We start from the raw sequence: 18,751 nt of genomic DNA on the forward strand, positions 1-18,751 counted from the left end.
ACATGTGCAAATGAAAACACGGTCTTGGAAGGACAATACCTTGGTGAGCAGCGTTCTGAGCTATTTCTAGGCTTGGCTCCATTTTATTTGTTTCTTCCTCTGGGCTCAAGCCATTCAAGGCAGATTTGGTCTGGATGCCATTCTGCATATCTGGGATAAAGCTGTCCTTGTAACGGCCATTACTAACAATGCCTTCCAAATCCTTAGCAGCTGCTGATTCGGGTTTCACATTCTTATAATCTGTAAAAGAAAAGAGAAGAAAACTTTGCAAAGAGAAAGCTCTATACCTAATAGCTCCAACCATATCTCTTCAAGCAGCTACCTTACTAATGGACTGTATGTGTAACATATCTGCAGAACAAAACATGTAAATGCCCCTATATTCCCATTTGTGTGGATTGTTCTGTTCTTGTAAAAAGCATAAAGAGCAGATACTTAAAACATAAGTAAATCTGAAGTAGGTATTTCTTTTAAACTAAATAATAATCAAAATGTCCTTGGAGGACATCTGTATAGAATTCTAAATATATCATTGCATTTGGTTTTTACTAGATGCTGTTATTTCAGCATCCAGTTCTTTATGGACCCTCTAAATTAATCTCACTAAAGTTCAGTTTTATTGTCTCTGAAGAAAAAATAGTAATTTTCAATTCTACTCTTACAGGCCATGTCACCATTCATAGCTCTTACAAAAAAGCACTGGCAACAAAACCCAAAACAATGCAGGGTACAGATATTTAGATAACCTTTTAACAGAACTTGCTAGGCAAGTCAAAAATCATATGGCATAGCTTGCAAATTTGTACTAGTTTTAATTCTTACAGCCTAGGTTGAAACACAGATACCTTTCACATATGTATTCATATATTTCCATCTAATTCCCTTGAAAAAGCATTCATGATACTTTGGTATTTTCTGCCACTTAGGTGGCTAAGAACAACTCTGGGACACACAGTGGTCCAGAAAACTTACCTTTTCCATTTATCTGCACTTCTTTTTCTTCCTCTTCACGAAGCCCTTCTTCTTCTGATTCTGCTCCACTATCGCTGCTTTCAGCTTTTCCATTTACAGCTTTTATAGTTGGAGTGGAATTCATAACATTACTAAGGTCTAAGAAAAAAAGCAAACAAAAAAAGATGTATTTTAAAGGAAATCAACACAGACCACCACTACCACCCCCAAAACTATCAGTCACAGTTCTACAAAAGTATGTCCATATTAGAAGATCTACCAAATAATGGCAACCTATTTCTGTAAGCTCTTTATTAATTGGTTTCATGTTTTTCTTTTGTGGCCCATCACTGAGTGCCTGACTGCTGGTGCAGATCTTCTCAATGACTCTGGGCAGCCTCCAGGGAAGTGACAGCAGCCCCTTTCAGAAGCAGTCTCAGACCAAGCCTGTTACTGTATTTAGGTTACAGCTGCAGCTGGGACTGATGTAGCCAATGTTTTTTTAAACCCAAAAATCACTCTTTTAGCAGAATTTCCCTTTTGGGCTGAAATGCTTCAAACCTGCCATAGTTCAGAGCAAATCTTGAAACATTATATTCAATTATGTGAACAACAGAATTCTGAATAAGGTAAATACAATATTTCACACATCTTCTGCTGTAATTTAGGCAGATGGTAAGATAACTTATGTTCATACAGATCTTTACCTAACAAATGACACATGGAAATAAATTCCCTGATTTCACAGAAAAAGTTGATGAAATTAATATATACACTGAGCATTTTTTTCACAAATATTTAAAGAAAAAATATTGAAATAGACAAAGTAACTACCAAATCCCTGTTTTCCACATCTTTGATCACTCCAAGGATTACAATTTACTGTAACTGTACAAAAAAATGAAAAGTAAAGATTCATTAAAAAGATGAAGTATATAAAGGACAATTCTACCATCTCCTGTAAAAAAGGTTATGGTCAAATACATCCTGATGATCATTTAAGCCTCCTATGTTAGGACAGAGTACAAAGGTACAAAGAGGGGACACTTTCTGCGAGACACTTGCACAGATTACATGTTGGCTCCAAGGCTGAAATCTGACTGTTTTAATTGTCACCACAGCATTCCATTTGCATAATTTCTACATTCCCTTGTCAGAACCTTGAAAGAGTTATTCTCACATTTAGGATTAACATTAAACTGCAAAATAATATCAAATTACACTGGAGTTGCCAAACCAGCTTCACTACTTTCTCCGCTGCATGGTAATTTAAAGCTAAGGCTTTTTTCTACTTTAACCTTCCAATGAAGAGCCTTCCCACATTTCTCTAGTTTCCAAACTTATCCAAAGCACTTTAAAAAGAGAAAAAAAGGTAAAATAACTTATTGTATAGTAACAATGAATACGTTAAATATTAAGTTCACCGTAGTTTTATTGCAAGGTAATGTTTCTGTTGGCACCCTGCATCACTGCTTTGGATTGATTTAATCCATCTCTTTATCTGAAGATTAAAAAACCTCTACTTTATTGTAAAATGAGAATTGGAAAAGCAATTGTCTATCTTGTACACTACAAGAATATAAGCACCTGCTCATTTTCTCCTCACAGGTGGTCACTACTTATTTGCACAGAAATCTGCTACACAAAAGAGAAATCCCAACATATTCCCATTTTTTTTCTCACGAGTGTGTTTCATGAATTGCAAATCCCAGTTCTCAAGATTTTCTGAGAAGCAGCAGCATAAGGAGGATAAGGCAGCAGTTATGTCCTCACAGCATGAGCATTAGGCACGGACACAGCCCCCTTGGCACTGTAAGGCACACGTCACCCTTCCCTTTAACAACATGGGGGTGGGGACACAAGCATCCATGTGTCCTACCCAGCCGTGGGAGTAAACAGGAAAGACAAGACCAGGAGGAACATTGAGCTGCAAAGGGGAATTAGAACTGTAAAGCTCCTCACCCTACCAAAGATACTGCAAAAAGCCCCAGCTGCACCATAAGGCTTTTCCTAAGATTTACTTATTTTCTTTTTGAAAGGAATGCTTTTGAACATTCAAGCATGTTCTTTCTTCATTTACTTGAAGTAAGGAGATTATTCATTTGGGGAAACTTCTAAGTGATCTATTACATACATTTAAAATAAGAGGAGGAACTGAGAGAATGTATCAACAGTTACAGATTTATGGTAGCACATCACAGGACACCTGAGTAACTGAAATCCGTCAGGATCCTATTTCTTCCACTAAGTCATTCTTAGCAACAGTGCTCCCAAAGACCATACAGAGGCATTGCTTTGATGCAGACTCTAAGAACACAACCCTGTGCAGAGTTTGGCCACTGAAATGCCAGGCCTAACTGTGTGCTTTTCCTCAGAACCCTTACACTGCCATCCTCATCAGGTCCATCCCCAATTGCTTTTATACACAGTAAACCCACAGTTGGCTGCCATTCTCATTGCTCTATCTGCTAAGGAAGCAGACACAATGGTCAATCATCAGTGTAATCCTGGGGGTGACAGGTTTAAAGACTAAGCAGAGCCAACTAGCAGTGACTTCTACATCTCCTGCCAGTAGGTTAATGGCTGGTTCCCTGAGGAATGTATATTCACAAGTTAAGCAAGCTTTTAAACCTTACTTGGTTTGTGCTAATCCCACCCAGCCACCCTTCAACCCTTTATTTCATCTGCTCACTTCAACTGGATGCAAAATGTTAGAAGCTTTTTCTGTTGCCCTACTTTAGATACTGTAGAATTCCTCTTGGTTTATTATTTTCATCTCACTACATACAACATCAAACTGTGAGATTTGTGACAATTTTTTAAATCAAAGCTGTACTGTTTTTCAGCCATAGAAGGAATTCTATTCTGTAAAAGCCTGGGGTGTGGGTTTGGGGTTTTTAATGCTAAATAGTAGGAGCAGTATAACAGCAACAACTTGAAATAGAAAGAAAGATTTGACAAAAAAAAAAAGGCAAGATGGAAAGGATGTGAAGAACAAACATGCAGCTTCTCTACAAGCTTTCACCAGATGTTTATTTTCTAGTATCAGCTCTATTAAGGGATTTCCTAGAAGCCATTACTAAATATATTTCTTTAAAGGCATTCTCCTCAATGATCTGTATAATGGGGCTAAGTTTCTCAAAAGTAAGTATGTGATTTTTAACTCTTCACATATTTTGAGGCTGTTTTTGTTACCCAGATGGGAGTTCAGAATTTAAATGCCTCTCTACATCTGCCCCAGCTTGAAGGTCATTTGACAAAGAGAACCTTGCCTAGCAGGTTTTTCTCAAATGCCTTGTACTTTTGTTTTATGAACAGGCATGTAATTCTTACACAAAATTAACATGCACTGCTGGAGCTGTACTGACGGTTAGCCCATAGCCCAGTACACCACAGTATCATCCTTACACAAGTTCCTGAGCCTCTCACATGCTTTGAAAATACCAGTGATCAGGAGCCAGCCTGCAACAGCACATGAATGACATGATAAAACATTTAGCTATCTGTGTACACCCTCACTGCTTAATAAAAATTACGTTTTCATGAAATACCATAACATCTGCTCAATCACAGCAAAATCTTAACCACTAGAAGATTATTTCCATGACCTACACTTGTATCACTCTGTGTAGGGATCTCCTTGCACACCTGTGTTTATGTTAATTCTCAAGGAGTCTACATGCTGTACAAAGTTGTTTTCATCACCAGGTAACTGTAATTATTTTCTAGCCATCACCCCTTGATGTTTCATGCTTGTTACTGATCCAAGTAGGCTCCCTACTTCAATTCCAAGTTTGTGCAACCACGTTCTGCCGTTTCCAATACACTTGGTTACACAAATCCCCACCTCATTTTGAAACTGATGTATCAAGTACTGCAAGGAGCGGGGTCTGCAGGAGATACAAGTGGTACATGCAAACATCTGGGAGCAATAAGCTCTTCAACTAGACCAAGAGTTTCTATTCCCTCATCTCCTTGCATTCTTTTAATATAGGACACTATATTAAAAGATATCTATATCACTATATTAAAAAGATATTTTCTTCTTTACAAAGAAAATTTCCAAGGGCCCAGCCTACTCTGCAACATCTGTTCTGCACTACTCAAACAAGCAGCCAACACAAATAAGAAGAGATTTTAGAAGAATTTGTCAGAAATACAGACTGAAAAATCTAAAAATCATTATTTTAACTACCATGGTTTTGTTTCTTTTAAATTTAAGTGCATTAGGTGCAAGTTCTCTGACAATGTACACCCTAAGCACACATACTGGGACATCCACATCTTCCTCTATATAGTTTTCCTTTTTTTTGGTGGTGATTTAGTCTTCCTAAACTTTACTATAACAGAAAAAGCCTCTCCTCATTTTTATTTTTCTTTTAATATACTCCAAAAGACTACAGCCTTGTTTTGTCAGCATTTCTCTCTGCTTATGTGCCTTTCAAGCTGTTACACTCCAAAAGATGACTCTGTATTTAATAAAAAAAATTTAATCAACAATACTCACATCTTTATTTACCATTAATAAACATTAAAACAATAGTCTGTGGATAAGAACAAACACAGAAAACATCAACTTCTCAACATTCATACTGACTTGCAAGTACAGTATTTAGGATTGCTGACTAGTCATCCCAGACTTTTACACTTTTCAGTATCTAAGGAGTTTCTCATCTCCACCCATATTGCCAATACCTTTTCCCACGGATTTTCAGAATACGTGCCATATAAATAAGGATACCAAATTTTGGGGTTGACTCGGATACATTTCCCTCCTCCCTGATGCTCCTCAGCCTTCTGCAGTAGAGACAACGTGCCTGGGATTTGCTGGCAGAGAGAAGCCCAGCAGAAGAGCAGCTGCTGCACAGGCATTCTCAGCACTGGCAGGAAGCTCCACAAAGGCCCTGGGTGTCCAGAGCCAGCAGGCACACCCAGCTTGGTTACACGGCGCGTGTGCAGCAGGACCAACGATCCAGGCTTTGCCAGCTCTGTCAGCACCTCAGCCAACGTGTGAGAACGAGCATGAAGAACAGCTGCTTCTTAGATGTTGGAACTTGAAAGCACAATAACATCATTCCAGGATCCAGGATGTCCCCAAGCCTGGTACTACTTCCCCCCGGGAGGAGCAAAACTTGCAAAGCTCTTTTCTGTGCAGAAGAGATAAAGTCATCATTTGGAATTTTCCCTTTGCATGGCAACTAGGAAGGAGCATTATTCACTCTTGAGTTTTGTCCCAGAAAATACAAAATGTGAGCACAGTGAACTCAGAACCCTATAAAGAAAACTGAATTATGCTTGAAAACAACACAAGGCCACATAGCTGAGTCACACACTGTAGCCTTGAATTGTAGCAATCAAAAATTGTTTTGCCCTGTACCAGAAAAAAACAAAAATGAAATAACATTAAGGTCATAGTCTCCTGCCATCTGCACCAAGCCTACCATCTGAACTGCCTTTTACAAAGCCTATATCAAACACAGCCTCCGAGGTAAAACAAATGGCTTTTCCATGCATCTTAAAGGCTGTAATTAATTAGTTTTGCTACACAAAGTTTATATGAAACACCAGACTGTGCCCACTGGGTATTTTCTGACAGTAATCAAGATGTGACTACCTATATCTGACCTTCCCCTGCCTCCCACACCCCTACCCACTGCTTCTTTGTAGCTTGTCTTTGTAGAACAGAGCTCTGAGAAATACAGATTCCCGTTCTTTTGTCTCAAGATCTTTACAATAAGACAGCTAAAATATAAGACACCAGAATTATCTGACAAGTGGGTACATCTCCTAAATTATGAAACGAAGATCTTTTGACATTTACTTTCCCTTTTGTAGGGAAATCTTGTCTGGCTGGAAGGAAAAAATCCAAGCTCAACAACCAACTATGCACCAAAACTGTTACTGTTGACTCAACCCAGCATGAATCACAATACAGATAGGCTTTTCTTTCCATGGAAGAAAACATCTCATAGCTCCCTCCACTTGAAGAAACAATTTTTAATCTTACATTTTACCATTTGGACACTTTGCTGCTCACCCTGTGGCAATATATTTTCTGATCACTCTGTATGAGAGAGGAGCTGTTGAAATACTCAGGCTTAGAGCTACACTGATGCTCTGCCCTCATTTCCAGCACCGTTAGACAGCACTGACATAAAGCCATCAGCTTGACATTGAGTTCACAAAGGAGGCTGAGATTTGGTGTGCAAAGCATGAAGCAGGTATAGATTGCCACAGGACAAGCCATGGCTTGTTGAGTCACTGATTCCACATCTCACTGAGACTCTCCACTGACTGGCACTTGCTGGCCCAGCCCTTAATCTTCTATAATAATCCCATCCTGCAGCAAATGCTCGAGACAATGTTCTAGACACTTCTGAAGGCTAAACTACTGAGATTTTAACCAAAAGTATTTGTATGGTAAGTTTCACAGTAGCCTTTCTGAATATCATTTGTAACCTTGATTATACCTGTTAATTTATAATTGGAAACTAGAAGGTGAAAAGAGTTTAAAGGATGGGATTTTAAAAACCTCACTCACCCATACACCCAGCAGCTCCTCCTGCCTCAATGCAACTCCTCATTGTGGTGCAGACACTACAGAACCTAATAAAGCCCTGCAGTTCAGAGCAACACAGATTTCAGCTCTTTTCCCCCTTCTTATGAATGACTAAGAAGATTCACTGACATTGAGTTCTGTAAAAATCCTAGTGAAGAAAGGTGGAAGGAAAGGGAAGGAAATCTGTTAAGCAAGTATCTTTGGAGTCAAAGAGCCATGAAAAAGTGAGCTTATGAAAAAAACAGAGGGTGTTTCAGAGCAAAGGCTCACACACAAGCAAAAAGAGCCACCAAATGCCCCACTAGAAAGCAAAGACACTGAAAACAACCTGAGAAGGTCTTTGAGAATACAAAACTATTTGAACAGATAAACTACTCATACACAATCTAAAGAAACACAGTTGGAAAATATATTGCATTTTAAGAGTAAGAAAAGTATTTCTACCTGGAAAATAGTAATTAGGAACAGACTCACTTTTTTCAAGCTGATTCTGTACTAACTACTGCCTTTGAAATACAAATGTTTACATGTGTTTGCTTGTTCTAAAAGCACACAGACCTCAGTGAGTATTGTCTTTTAAACCTAGCTCCCCTATTGAATGCAAGAAGACACCAAGCAAATTGTTAAACAGCTGTGTCTGTCTGTGAGCTGGGCCAGCTTCTGCCATTCACACAAGCAGTGCCCTGCACAGGCTCCTCCTTCACAGCCTGTGCTGCCATCAGCACTGCCCCCAACCAGCATATGGAGCTCTGCACAGCACCTTGCTTCAGCAGACCTTCATCTGCTGCAACTGCAACACAGCTGAGAGAAAAGCTTTTGGGGGAGAAACGGTCCTTAGGAAGCCAAGGTAAAAGAGTATAATAATGCTGAAACTTCCTACAGCCTCTGCAGCACCTAACTTCTTGTTACTGGAGGCAACATTTGGTTTTCACAAAGGTTTACTAGCACCACTACTACTCAGCATGCAGGCAAAGGGTCATCTTTATTTGGTAGGATTTTAGAACAGATTAAATGCCTTTTCACAAAGCAGAAATATTATACAGACAAATTCTACTGAACAACTTGTAAACAATTTCCAGATCCTTTGCTTAGTTGTTCAGATACCTTAACTTAGTGTGGGAGCCTGCCAGATAGGGATTTCCTTGCCCCCTTTTTGGATTTACTCTCATTCTTAAAAAAGAAAATATCCACAAACATTCTCAGGGAAACATTCTGAAGGATGAATTGGTTCTGAAACTCTCAATATTTTCCACCCCATATCAGATCACTAGGTGCCAATCCTAGCCCACCTTTGGCTTCTTCAGCTATTATAAAACAAGAAAACTTGAATGCCCATTCTAAAAAATTCACATTTACTGAGCAATGGTGATTTGAAGCTTCTTTGCCTTTTTAACATTGACTTAGACATCAGATTTCTTGTGAATTTACTAGCAAGTGCAAAAAAGTTAAAATGCTACTCTTCTAAAGCACCTCTCCACCTTATGTGTCACTCTATTCTTCCAGCAGCTACAAACAAGAGTCTTTTCTATAATGCTGCAAGAGTTACCTCTTCCCTTCTGCAGTGCTATGTCAGCTAAGAGCCCACTTTCTTCTTTGAAGTCCAGTATATCATGTACCCAAAAATAATTTGTCAATGACTTTGTCTGTAAAGAAGCACTTCATATCTGTCAGAAAGACACTACTGACACAGCTTTCCAGAGAAGTCAAGCTTCTCACACAGCTGCAGGGTGACCTTTCCAAACACTACCCAGTTTTTATGCTTTCAAAATAATTCTTAGATTTGCTCAGCCTATTGGAGTGAATTCTTTATTTTTTCTTTCTTTACCAACACATTCAAGTCTGGGTATTTGGAAGCCATGGATCCAGTAAGTTCATCCTCATTTTCTAGTAGATGTTACAAGTCATTGATTTCAATGCTGGCATGTCAGACTTCTGTGTTCTTTATTAAGGACCCACAGGCTCTATTGATTCAGAAAGGCAGTATTTCAATGGTTTGTATTTAACATTTTCAAAGACCCACAAAGACTAGAAATGCAATTATAAAAGGCTATACTTTTCTGTTGAGGCCAATCTGCAAGAGACAATACACAAGCCATAACTGATGTACACTGAGCTTACAGACAATTGTCTTTCACTAATTCAAGAAACTGTTGATTTTGAGGCAGTGGCATACAATTCCTAAACAATTAGATAATGATCTGCATACAGATTAAAGTTTGATGGAAGAATGGAAAGCAAACTCAAAACAGAATGGACCAGAAGATGGGGGTACAATATTCCACAGAATATTGTCAAGAGAAGAGTCCCAGATTTCAGAAGATACCAACTGCCTGCCCTTGAAAAGCATACCTTCCACAGCAGAAATTACAGACTGTAGGGGTTTGGGGGTGAGGAAAGAAACAAGACTGGATAAACTCACACAATCAAAACATAACCATGTGTCAATTTTTAACAGTATTGTCACCAGTGTTTACATAATCTCTGACAGACTTGGGCCCTTTGGTTCTATTCTTTATTGTCTATCTGAAAGACTGAGGGTAATCATGCTTCTGTACTTCTGTGGAATATTTTGGTATCCGTACTGTAAACAACAATAATTATTTCCAGCTTCACTTTTAATCAGGGAAGTGGTAAGAGCACCAAAGAAGGGGCTTCAAAACCTTAAATGCAAGGGTAAAGTTGTAACATACAAGGGACTTTATGAAAATCTGTCCTAATTTATTGTGGCATAATCAGATGATGCACCTGTAAGCAGTATGAACGATGCCATATCACCAGAATTATTGCAACAATGACAGAACAAGGTAAAGCTGAAATCTGCTGTTCTGTTTAACTTACACTGCCTTATACTTAACCTGCCTCTTTAAAAAACAAGTACGATAGATTTGTTATGGAAACAGGTACAGTTCAACTTCCATGATTCTCTGTGTCATTTTTTAAAGAAGTGGCTTCTGGCACTGTGCCACAGACACCAAGTCCAAGTAAATCCTTATTACACAGATCACTGACCTGAATCTACTGATACTCTTACCCACCCATCAATCCAGCTGTCAGGCAAATCTATTGCATCCCACACATGAAGTATACACAACTTTAGTTGAGAAAAAAGTCACACCCACTTTCAAAATAGCCATGTAAAAACTTCTACCACTACTTTTCCCCCAAAACAATGGAAAATTATTTCTGTTTCTCTGAGGCTTGATAATAAAACCACATTCCTTTAAGGTAGGGGAAAAAAAACCCACATACAAAAGGCAATTTAACCAGTTGACTCATGCTTCTTAAAGACAGTAACCAATTTATATGTGCAATGGATTTAGTTTTTAAAAACAGTTTCAAGTTTTGCCCTGTTGCATTTCAGTTTTTAAATGTCATTTTAAGCCAGATTTAAACAACTGTAAGACTTACACAACAGCATTGTGAACACATTATCTGTAACATAATAATTGGTATGATCAAAACATTCTCACAATGGTATTGCTAAATAAAAATCAACACCCTGATTTTTATGCAGCTGTGATACCACTAGGTTTGCCACCTGTCAGTAATTTAAAATGTTTAAATATTCCCTTCATGAACTTGAGCCTCAGAAAACTTGAGAAGCCATGATTTATAAAGCATGAGGTTTGATTGTCAATTTTTAAAAAATTTTAGATTAGATGACAAAGCTGGATTACCAGAACTGTATTCATTTTGACAATCCACATCTACATCAGAATGTATCAATACACATTAGTTGTTCATTTTCTTAATGGAAAGGCACAAACTAGATTTGGTTGAGAGAGTTGTTTTGTTTTAATTCTTCTTCAGGTTTCCTCCAGCAGCTCAAAAAGCCTGTCAAACAAGGACTAAACGTGCAGCTTACTGGACCTAATCACCTCAAAAGTAAAATAAAACAAAACCCAGCCTAATGAGGTGGCAAGCCCAGAAGTCACAAGTGTTAGCAGGAAGTTCCTACAGCACCAAAACAATGGAAATGATGGATTTATACATAATTTATTATTCCTACCTTCCAAATACTTAGAGACTTTCTCCATTCGAACTGCCATATTGTAAAGAGAATGAACAAAGAGATGCAACATTTAGCTTTTAAATCATTTACAGAAAACAAGCCCCCAAAACCACTGAGTTATGATTATCAGTAGTACAAAGAAAGTTATTTGTCCGAACCTGATGCTAGGTCAGATCCTCTGTTCTTTTTATCTTCTACTATTTCATAGAACGGGCCTATTACTTGGAGTAACTCTTCAACTTTGTCCGTCATTGGCATACTCTCAAGAATCTGCACAAGTCCAAGACATGAAGCATCTTATGAAACAGCATTTCAATCATTCATTCATTCATTCATTTCAACTGGTTTTAAAACTGCTGGTTATTGCAAAACTCAGTAACATTTCACTAAGTCATTAAACTAGTTATTCTGATTTTTGTTTACTTTTTTTTTAATTACAGGGAAAGAACATAAAACTAAATAATTGAATTAGAATCTTATAATTATATTTTTTTTTTCAGGTGAAGATAAGACAAGAGAGCTAATGCACTTGCCAACACTAAAAACACAGCCTTGACACATTATTTACTAGTAGACCTTGGAATCCATTATTTCTTCAATTTTGAACTAAACCATCTCAAAGTTCAACAGGCTGCTGTTAGCCAATATTATTATTTTATAGACAAGTCTTTCCACAGAAAAAATAAAACTGAAATTTTTTTTGTCTTAGAGGATCCTCTGTACTGTCAAACCCTGCTGCCCTCAATGGAATGTAAGGAGCAGATCAAAAGTGCTCAACTAGGTCCTTCTAAGCCCAAACAAAAAAATGAACACAATAAAGCAAAACTGAAACAGCACAAAGACCCACTTAGGAAAAGAAAAAACTAGAACCAAGTTCTGCTCTTGAAGTCATTTGGAGTATTTCCTCATTTTAAGTTACAAACACAATATCTTTGATCATATGATAGGAATGAAAAATCCTAAATCTAAAATAAATTAAACAGAAGAGGTTCAATAGTTGGATACTATTTTTAAAGCAAATTGTATTATTGTCCCATTCTAGTTTAAGTCCTTTCAAAGAAGCTTTTTGCCAATAGCTTTGTTACTTTTTCATCCTCTACATTTTAGTTACCTTATTTTAAAGTGGCAATAGCTATAGGTAAAAACACAGGCAGAAGCAAACTAATAGCTACAGTGCACCTCTCCTCCTGAGGGGCACCAAGAAAGCAACAGATGAAGGTACATGCTGCCACAGAACATGCTGCTCAAAGGCACCAAGCACACCAGCAAGCAGTAGGAGCAAAAGCTGCAGCATTATTGCACAGAGCAGGAGCTCCAGGCTGGCTAACACCCAGCAGGTCAACACTTGCAAACCAGTCAAGGATACCAAGAGACAGCAATTCTATCGACCTGCAGTTTCACTGCCACTTCTCTGGTCTGCTCAGTGTACATAATTCATTCTGTCTTTGTTAGGGAGAAATACTCAGATACACAGAGCCGGATATGAAACAGAGATTGAACAGTTTTGTGATTGCTGATTTTTTAATTTCAATAATGTTGAGAGAAACAAGCAGCCTTTTCTAGAATAAGGGTTGTATCTGTTCTGTATTTATTTCTAGAGTCACCTTTGTAAAGTGTTTCATACATGCATTTCTGTGATGTTTGCACATTACTGCCCTTCATGTATTCTAAACAGACCTCAATATATCCAATAATATAGCACTTAGAATTTTTTCTAACTGCTAGCTTTTAGGTGAGCACAAAAAGAGAAAATACTTTCACCAGCAAAAGTAACTGCTTGCTTATTACGGCCACTAGGCTTAATAAGCAATCTCAAAAATTCAAAGTGAAAAATAAGTTATTATGTATCCTGATTTACTGTTTTCCTTGGATGTCACACAATTCATATATACTCATGTTTTAAATTAGAAACACCACATAGTGTTAACACTTCATGCTAAGATATCACTTATTTGTAATACATAAGAAACAATATATTTGAAATGTAAACAAATGAGTTTAAACAGTATTGCAAAATAAATTTCAGAAATGCTATCTGAAACAAACTAACCTTGAGTCTGAGCTTGGATGCATTTTGTTTATATTAACTAAAAATAATACATTTGTGTTCATCTCTCATCAGCATATCAAAAGCTCACCCAGACACATTCCCCAATTGTGATTTTCAAGGTTACAACATTAAGGAGGGAAAAAACCCCAAAACAAATTTGGAATTTTTGTGACAGGGTCATCTAATGCATGCATAGCCCAAACACACTGTGCAAATGCCAGGGAATGCCCCAGGGCTGGGGGAATATGGCAGGCTTATACACCCTTAAACACAGTCCTGGGATATCAGCATACAAGTGGGTTTTTGCCCCCTCAGACAACAGCAGACTGCCCACAGTAAGTCCATGAGGATTAGTGCAGTATGTGCTGATAGAACAACCCAGTGGATCCATCTGAAATGCACTTCCATTGACATTGCAAGTAGAATCAACTGGGATGGAAAAGCTGAAGGTAGTATTCCAAATGTCAGAGCTGAAACAGCACCAAAGCAGGGTAAACAGATTCCCCAGTTTCAAAGCTGAGCAAGGCATGAAGTCATCTGCTGTCTATTCCCTACACATAATCCACACAGAAGCAGAATATTTATGGTTCATTAGGGTCAAGGAAGCAAACTTCCTCACAGGAGGCTTACTAGAGTTTTTTTAGAACAAACATTGCAGTTTCACTTGGTTTTAGTGTCCTGACCAAACCAGTAATTGCACTGAAAAAAACCCATAAGGTAATCTACTGTAATATCATACATATTGAATTCAAGGTGTGAAATGAAGGACTAAACCTTGTGGCACACATTCAAAGGAATTGTTAAAATTTAGTGGGATTTTTAATCAAACAAACACTATTTGGCCTTCTGGGTTTTCTGGAGTTGCTTATTTTCCAGTTTAGAGCAGATACAGTAATAGCAGCAGGAACTACAGACAGGAAAAAGAGCAGTAAATCAGACTCCAGCTTCTTGCCTAGTAAAAATTTTTATTGTATTACCCATTAAATAGATACAGAGTTTGATGTCAAGATAGTGGCCTCAGAAAAAAGCAAGCATATTTGGAGTAGAACTTTTTCCCTTTGACTCAAACCTCATTATAATAATAGATTACAATTATACTTTTGTTCAGATTGACAGCCAATAATCTTTAAACTGGAAAAGTAATCTCTAAAAGTTTCAGAGAAAAGAGTGCATTGAGAAGGGTTAGTTAAGAAATGACATTAAACTTTTAACTTTGTTTACTTTAGTTAATGCTGCAATTCCCGCTTAATATGGTTAACTGTGACTGCTTACAAGTTACATCTATTTGAAAACAGAGCACATTACTCAATGCTAATAGTTTCACTGCAACTATAATATTCATGGAATATTTTTGTAACAAGTACAGAAAATTCAGGTTGCTGAGTTCTTCCTGAAAAATAGAAAGTTATTAAGTTTACATATTGGATTATATTCATGTCTCCAGTCATAAGAGTGAGACCTTTTCTCCTAAAATCCTTCTGGAAAGTTGTTTTAGTCTCTTTTCCAGAATAAGAATCACTTAGCTGTCTCAGCTCTAAGAACTGAGGCACTGTACAGTACACTTTTTTTCCTTAATGCCCCCTTTACCATTATTTCAGTATTTCACTTTCTTTAGCTCTGTCATTTAAGCTTTGTATCAGCTAGAGCTCTCATGTTTCTCTGAAAACAACATAAATTCTGTGTTTTGAAGGAACTTTATCATTTTCTTTTCCCCACAGGCCAAACAGCATAGCACTGAAATGTAACAGTTCACACAGGGGATAACTCATTTGGAGCTTTGGCAGCAGTAGTCAGCAAGACTCCCCTCACATTCCTCTATTTCTGGAACATTTTTTCTAGAAAATCTCTTCCTTAGTAAACATACCTTTTTCATTTCATCAACATAGGCTATCATGGCTTCTTCTTTGGACATGTTTCCCAAGGCACTCCAAGCATCCCTAGGAAAGAAAGTCACATACACCTTCAGTATCTTCAGGGAGTACTGGATTTTTTCAGCTTGGCCTTAAGTAGGTCAGTTATGTAATGTCCAAAGTTACTCTGATATGAGTAAAATGCAAGAATGATTCACATTATTTTTCAAGTACAAATATATAATTTGCTAGGATAATCACACAGTGGAAGAAGAAGCAACAAACTGAACAGACTGGGGACTGAAGAGTTCCTCGCTGACTATCTATGATTATGTACCCAGTAAGTTGTAAATAAGCCCAGATAAAAGACACACATATTACCCTTCTGACTAAGTTGAGTTTAAGATCCTGTGATGTATAAAACAAACAGGCCCAGATACCTCAGCCAGCACTTACAAAGATTGTCACTGAGGTAGAATAAGCTACAAGGAAAATCTGTCCTTTTTGAGTTTAGCAACTGGGGAAAGACACATCAGCCTAGTAGGCAAATAATTACCACAGCAGCTACTTATGACCTAAATAAAATCTTCCCTTCTCCAACTCTGCAAGACAAAACTCTAACCAAATTTATTAGTATTGCACAAGGCATCTGTCAGAACATAGACTGCAATAAAACAGTTCCTCGGTCTTGCACATTATTTGACATTTCAGAGTATTTGTCCCACTCATAGAAAACCACCAAGGTTGGTGGCTCACATTCCAGCTACAGCCAGCCAGGTGGATGAAAGCTCCCAGCCCTAGTCTAATCCCTGCACTCTGGCTAGGGGAGGCTGAGAAGGAAGGAGGAAAAAACAAAAAAAGTCCTAGGAATCATTTCACAGATTCCCAAGACCACCATGACCACAAAGACAGAAATAATATTTGTTCTTCAGGACAAATCATGATTAAAATATTATAAGCAAAACATTCATTTTGGCTTTTCAAAGAGAACTTGGCAATTTGGTGAATGAGAATTCTTCCCAGGCCAAGGCAAACACATAGTGGGAAGACCTGCCCCTGAGCAGACAAACCAGAAAGACATAAACCCAACCTCCTCACCAAGAGCTCAAAGCTGTATTAGTGGTTGCCAGTGAGCACTTATTTACTTCAGGCTCACATCACACAAGAAAACTCAAGAAGGAAGAGCTCCAGACACTCCTCCACATCCCTTTTTCTTCAGAGCGCCTAAGACTTCATTGTACAACATGGGATAAACACTGCAGAGGTACCATGATGGTGGTTGCCCAAGAAAAACCTGCCCACCTGCATAATCCAAAGGAACGTTTCCACCTGCAACTCTGAGAAGTGATCAATTATCTGAGTTAGAAAGCCAGAACACAAGAGAAAACTAATTAAAGCATCAAAGGTTGTAAATGTTCTTTTTATTTAAAAAAGAAAGCATTTAGAGAGTTTCCTTCTCCAAGAGCTACTCTTCTAAACATCTCCACTCCAAACATTAAAAAAAATCCCCAAAACAACAACTCATGAAAAGTTACCATTTGTATCTACCAATTGGATCCCAAAATCCAGGTCGAGGAATGTTACAAGGTCCTTGGGTTGCTTGCTTATAAAAGCTATAGAACTTGAGCATCATTTCATTCGTTGGCTGGAATGAACCTAGTGAAAACATTTTAAAATACAATTAATTAAATTGTCATCAAGAATATTACTGAGTATTTTACAGGCCTAATAGTTCTGTGAGAAAACAGCCTGCAGCCTGTTACAGCAGTACAATATAAGCCAACAGAGAACATCTTCACCTCATACACCAAGACCCAGCACCAGTGAAAATATTTACTGTACAAACAGCAAGTTTCAGATGGAGTTTAAAGGATTATAACCTTTCCTACTGCTAAGGTCAAACTCCACAATTAGAATAAAAAAGGTAATAAGTAACATCAAGCCGATGTCCTTTCACTCCATTTAAAGGGACAGGCTTAGCTCTAAGTAAACAAAGTATCGTGCAAGTCACTTTACTGTTAACAAATGGTAACTTACTTCGAGTCTCCAGAACTCAAAAAAAAAAAAAAAAAAATCAAGCCAAACAAATACAATTAACCCAAACCACGGCCTTCTGCAGTGTTTTTGTTTACCTTAGGTACTTGACAACACTTTCAGTAAAAGTTTCACCATACCTCCCGATTTGGTTTTCTCTTCTTCCTTTGTGGAACACATTTTTGTAGAGGTAAAAAATGTAAATATAAAACTCTAACAGCTAGCAGGGAAGATTCATAACCAATCCACTAAATCAAGTAGCTTGAGGCTGGATTCTAATCATTAGAAGTTTACAGTGACGTTTACCTCAAAAACCTCAGATTTTACTTTACATCAGAATTAATGATGTATGCAATAAACAAGGGTTTTTAAAATTATCACAACTCTTATCAAAAAGATAAGTTCTGAGGTTTTTTCTTTTCCATTTTGTTAACTCTTTCAGCAGAGGGGAACTCACGGTAACAGCTTTGTTAAAGCAACTTCATGATTTCAGGGAGGCTGAAACCCGGGGAGCTGACAGATCCCCTGGTCCAGGCGTCCGACTGAGGAGCTCCTGGCAGGGCTCAGAAAGCCCCCGAGCCAGGGCTCCCCCGACAGGCGGGGAGCAGCACTAATGCCGAGCTCTCCAGCGGTTCTCCAGCCGCTGCCGGGGACGGCCCCGCTGCCCCGACCCCCCCGCGGCCGCGGCCGAGCCCCGGTCCCGCCGGGCCCTGCCCGCTCCCGGAGCCCGCCCGATACCGATGGCGCCGCTGCCACCGGACCCTCCCGCCGCACTCACCATTTTTGGGCAGGCTCTGGATCACCTTCACGGCTGCCTCGAACCTGGTGGCGTGCAGAGAGCCGGTCTCGGCCATGGCCCCGGCCCCTCACCGCCTCCTGCTCGGCTGCCGGGCCGCGTCCGGCGGGGCAGGCTCGGCTCGGCTCAGCGCCCCCACCGCAGCCGCCTGCACGGGAGCGGTGCCGGGAGGAGCCGGGCCGTACCCAGCCCCAGCTCCAACAACCCCGTTCCCGGCCGCGGCCTCGGCCCCCGCCCCCGCGCCCTCCCCTCCGGCGGGGCCGGGACAGCCCGCCCAGCACCTCGGACCGGCCTCGCCCCCCACCTGCGCCCGGCCCCGCGCTCAGCCCAGCCCAGCCCGACCTCCGCCCCGGCCTCAGGCGCCCATGTTACGTCTCCCACAGCGGCTCCCTGCCCTTCCCTCCTCCCGCACCGCCCCGAGGCCGCGGGGGCACGCCGGGAAACGTAGTTTCTTTGTCTCTCCTTCCTCTTCCTCCCCTCTCTCCCCTCTGCTTGTATT

The 18,751-nt window shown here is 39.3% G+C and overlaps 1 protein-coding gene across 2 annotated transcripts in view; it reads right to left on the reverse strand.

Moving 5' to 3' along the window:
* The window catches only part of ACBD5 (acyl-CoA binding domain containing 5), a 30,251-nt gene extending 11,762 nt beyond the window's left edge, over positions 1 to 18,489 (reverse strand). Inside the window, exons 1-7 of one of the 2 annotated variants that reach the window (XM_066551988.1) lie at positions 18,235 to 18,489; positions 16,958 to 17,078; positions 15,437 to 15,509; positions 11,681 to 11,792; positions 11,520 to 11,552; positions 973 to 1,110; positions 40 to 240 (exon numbers count right to left, since the gene is read on the reverse strand). In XM_066551988.1, the coding sequence (XP_066408085.1) occupies positions 40 to 240; positions 973 to 1,110; positions 11,520 to 11,552; positions 11,681 to 11,792; positions 15,437 to 15,509; positions 16,958 to 17,078; positions 18,235 to 18,310 (754 nt within the window). In that variant the 5' untranslated portion in view covers positions 18,311 to 18,489. The remainder of the gene's footprint in view (positions 1 to 39; positions 241 to 972; positions 1,111 to 11,519; positions 11,553 to 11,680; positions 11,793 to 15,436; positions 15,510 to 16,957; positions 17,079 to 18,234) is intronic. The other variant, XM_066551996.1, reaches the window with a different exon arrangement.
* Between the last annotated feature and the right edge of the window lie 262 nt (positions 18,490 to 18,751).

The sequence above is a fragment of the Molothrus aeneus genome, chromosome 1, assembly GCF_037042795.1.
Source record: "Molothrus aeneus isolate 106 chromosome 1, BPBGC_Maene_1.0, whole genome shotgun sequence".
In the NCBI taxonomy this organism is placed as follows: Eukaryota; Metazoa; Chordata; class Aves; order Passeriformes; family Icteridae; genus Molothrus; species Molothrus aeneus.